This window comes from Lacerta agilis, chromosome 5, assembly GCF_009819535.1.
Source record: "Lacerta agilis isolate rLacAgi1 chromosome 5, rLacAgi1.pri, whole genome shotgun sequence".
NCBI lineage: Eukaryota > Metazoa > Chordata > Lepidosauria > Squamata > Lacertidae > Lacerta > Lacerta agilis.
This window is the reverse complement of record NC_046316.1, coordinates 42,379,205-42,383,500: the sequence shown is the minus strand read 5'-3', so window position 1 is coordinate 42,383,500 and position 4,296 is coordinate 42,379,205. Positions and strand designations below refer to the sequence as shown.

The 4,296-nt window shown below is 40.3% G+C and overlaps 1 protein-coding gene across 1 annotated transcript; it reads left to right on the top strand.

The window, feature by feature from the left end:
• The first annotated feature begins 1,117 nt into the window (after positions 1-1,117).
• On the top strand, positions 1,118-3,002 carry LOC117046930 (deleted in malignant brain tumors 1 protein-like). Its single transcript, XM_033149485.1, has 3 exons — positions 1,118-1,299; positions 1,678-2,054; positions 2,520-3,002. The coding sequence occupies exons 1-3, from the start codon at positions 1,150-1,152 to the stop codon at positions 2,746-2,748; spliced, it is 756 nt and encodes a 251-aa protein (XP_033005376.1). The 5' UTR covers positions 1,118-1,149; the 3' UTR covers positions 2,749-3,002.
• The last annotated feature ends 1,294 nt before the right edge of the window (positions 3,003-4,296 follow it).

The window sequence follows — 4,296 nt, the reverse complement described above, 5'->3', positions numbered from 1 at the left end:
ACCATGGAATAACTCTTGTGTTGGAGAGCCATTTAGGTGCCACTCCTAAAATATATTGCACTAAAACAATGTCATAAACAGACAGTCTTTATATGTTATCTTCTATTATCAAGGAGATAAATAACTATACAATTTTTAGAAGACATCTGAAGGCAGCCCTGTATCGGGAGGTTTTTAATGTTTGATGTTTTATTGTGTTTTTATATGTGTTGGAAACCAACAAGATGGGTGGGGTATAAATATTATTATTATTATTATTATTATATTATTATTATTATTATTATTATTATCATCATCAACATCATCATCATCAACATCTTTGTTTTTTTCATAGCTCCTGCGGATGAATCAACTACAGATCCTGGTAATGATAAAATGATATTGTTGCTTTTTAATTAATGTATTATAAAACATTTCACTAAGACATTTTGTGGGCCTTTTGCAGCCCATAAGAATATTTTGGACCATGTTGTTTCCTCCTTCAGTGACAAAAACGCTACCCACTCAAAAACCTCCTGCTTTGACCATTTCTGGAATCCATGTATAGTTTTTACCTAAGGCCTCAGAATTAGCCTTCTCGTTCTTCTCCATTCCTTGTTGCTTCAGGCCATGGTGAAGTATGAAAAGGGAAGGTGGTTCTACTTGTTGACTGAAATAATATTTACAAGAACATATAGCTGGGAAGAGAGATGGATATAAGAATTTTGTTCGATCCTCCTTTTTAAGCAAGCTGACCTAACCAGCACCTGCTGGACTAATGCACAGTTTGGAACCTAATGGTCCTTCAGAAGTTGCACTTCTCTATATTTTACAATATGGCTCACAGCTTGGGGGGGAAAAGCTACACAAATATATAAGAATTGCATATATTAAAATATCAGGGTCCTCTGGGTGAAATAAAACCAAATTATCTAAAAACAATCCAATAAAGCACTATAACTGAAAAATAAAAATAAAGTAACCATAGGCTACAACAGAAAGGCATTAGTGGAAATCTAATGTACTGTGAGAATGTTTCTTTTAACCGATGGGCATATGTGCATGTACGCAACATTACATCATTATTATTTTCTTTGCTTATAGTACCCAACAATACTTCTTCATTTTTTCTTCCCCTGTCCAGTAACACTTACATGTTTGCCTGAATACATGAAGGCAGTTATTGGCAGAGAATATCTCACTTCAAAAGGCTGCTCTGAGTGTAATCTGTACTTGAGTGACCAAGCCTGCAAACCTGAGATTACAAGAGATGAATTTATATTCTATATACCATATGATGGTTGTGGGACAAGACGGGAGGTAAGGAAGTGTACATCTGATCATAAGGCATATCGGTACAATTTGATAGCTTTTATTTGGATAACTTTTAGGATGTGAGTTTCAAAAAAATAAAACAGTTGTCAAATTATACCTCCTGGGGCCCCTTTGCATTCAAATTATCATATATTGGCTTTGTAAACCATGTATGAACAAGGCTCGTGGGCATACATGCAATCCATTCACTCCTCTTTTCATGAATGACCTAACTAATAAGTCTTCCATTAACTAGTTTCCTGTTTAATCTGAACCAGGAAACTATGCTTTGTTGAATAGCTCCTGGTTTGTTTTTGCTCTGGTTTTATTTGCAACAGTATATTTAAACTTACTGTCCATCTGTTTTGTCTAATGCTTTAACAGAACAATGGAGGGGTTAGCAGTTTCTCCAATACTGTCAGCAGCCGTGGAACTGGTGTAAATCCTCAGTTTATCTTCATCTGCAAAATGGAGCCAAGAGCCATGAAGGAACTGACGCACAACATAGATGAAATGGAATCCACGGAAGAAGGCCGAAAGCAAAGTGGATTATTCCATATGAAATTTTTATTTTATGACTCACCTTCCTTCGCACGCCAAGTAGTTTCCATGCCCTACTTTTTGAAGATGAACCGGGACAAAAACTTTGAAGTCGAAATCTCTAACTGTAATCGGAGGCAAATATTCTTCGTAGACACCTGTTTGGCATCACCTAGCCCTCATGACTTCACAACTACAACACATACTCTAATACAGAACGGGTAAGGGGGAGAATAAGCTGCATACTTTGGACAGGGTCAATTATTAGAAAACACACACACACACACACACACACACACACACACCGGGGGGGACGGGACGACCCTGTGTCAGATACCCAGTCAAACTTTCACTTCAGCTGGCTCTATCCTGCCAGGACTCTAAGCTCTTCACAGCCATCCTTTTATTATTTTGTCTATAGATTCTACCTTATATTTGGCCACGATCGGCTCCTACTTCTTTCCCTGGATTTTTGTCATCTTTCCACTTCCCTTCTCTAAATTTCTCAGTGCAGTTCTACAGTGTACAAAAATGCACATATTGGGGTCAAGTATGAATAAAGATGCATGCATTAGTGGAAAATAGCATACAGAAATGCATTATATTATGGAAGACGGCTTTGCAACAATGTGTCTATTGGGCAAAATTGCAATTGCTTATCATTTCCTTTCTCCATTTTTTTCCAGGTGTGTTAAAGATTATACCTATACGGGTTCTTATAGACAGAGGGTCACCCGCTTCAGCTTTAAACCCAACTTCAAATGGTCAACAGTTTATCTACAGTGCAAAATTGTGGTGTGCAATGCATATGACTCTAGATCTCGATGTTACCAAGGCTGCAGGCCCAGGCGTAAGAGAGAAATAAGCTCTGGTCAAGAACACATGCAAGTTATTGGGCCATTTAAGCTTCATTAAGTAGTGTCACCTAGCAATGAGGATACTTTCATAATGACTCCGTTTGTGGCATCATCTTGAAGTAATTCATCACTGTAGACAGTTCCATAGAGAAGCTGGCATTTCAGATGCCAGAATACATGCTTTGATCTGCCTTTGTAACTCCGATCATCTGGTATCTTTGTAGTCAAGATGAAAGATCTGTAAAACCTTTGGCTTCAAGTCACCACAATTAGTTGGCTCACTGACTTAGCAAAACAAATAAAGCTAGCTGTATTTTAAAAAAAATCATGTTTCTGTGTATCTAATCACATCGAGACCATAATTCACACATTCAGGCCACCTGGGCAACCCCATTGAGAGCAGGCAACCTTTCATCCAAGGTTATTGAACAGGTGGTTGCGGACCAGATCCAGGTGCTCTTGGAGGAAACTGATCAAAAGTCAAAAACAGTTACGGTCAAAGACACTGCTGCATGGGCATACCCAGGGGGCAGGGGGGCAGCTTCCCTCCCCCGAAGCAAAAAAAAATTAAATGGTTATCAGCAGCCTAAAAGGAAAAAAAAGCTCTCCTCCTGAATAAAAGCTCAACAACTGGTCTTTCCCCCCTCCCAAAATCTCAATAACAATTGAGATCTTGCCCTCTTGCCGAGGCACAGTTGGCCACTGTGTGTGTGTGTGTGTTGCGCCAGCTGTTTTCCCCTCCCTCATGCCGACAAAGCTGGCGTGCCTATCAGAGACCGGATCCTAGCCTGCACCCTGCTTGGTCAAATGGGGATGCAGGCTGAGACTTGGGCAGTGTCAGGGGGCGAATCCGAGGGCTGACCATGGTCTTAGCCTGGGTTCTCATCCTTCCTCAGCTGCCTGCTTTTTGTATCCATGCTACATCGTGCTGGCAAGAGAGGAACAGTTTCTGAATTTGCTGGGATTCATCGTTGCAAGGGAGCTTGGGAAACTGAGTTCCCTTGCATGGTGAGTAGTTCCTTTGCGAGGATTGAGGATCCTGGGAAACTTGAGTTTTTCAGCCATTTGGGGCTTTCTGTTGGGGGGAGGAGAGTTAATCTGTTTTTTGAAGTTGTTTTTGTTTTTTGAAGCTGTTTTTGTTTTTGAACCTGAATGACCATAGCTCCCCCCCCCCCAGTTTTGATCCTGGGTACACCCCTGCACTGCTGCTGCAGCTATACAGGTGGCACATGGTATAAACAGTATTAAAGAATATATGCACGTATATAGTCATATAAGCAGTAGCAAAAATGAACATATTTAGGCTGCATTGGTGGATGAGCTGAATGCCAATTTTACCGGGGCATTGCTTATGTTTACACAGCTGCATTAGCTTTCTAATCAGAAGACACATTGCATCATTCCACCTTGAAAATTGGCCTTGAATATCTGTACAAGTGTACATATGCACACACCAGTATGCACACACACACACACACACATACACATATACTATCTAATGCAATGTGGCTCAGGCTTTGGATAGCATCACATCTGGCATGATTCTGGCATACTCATTGGCTGGTATCATGGAAAACCTGTAACAAGGACCTTTGTCGCCATAGCA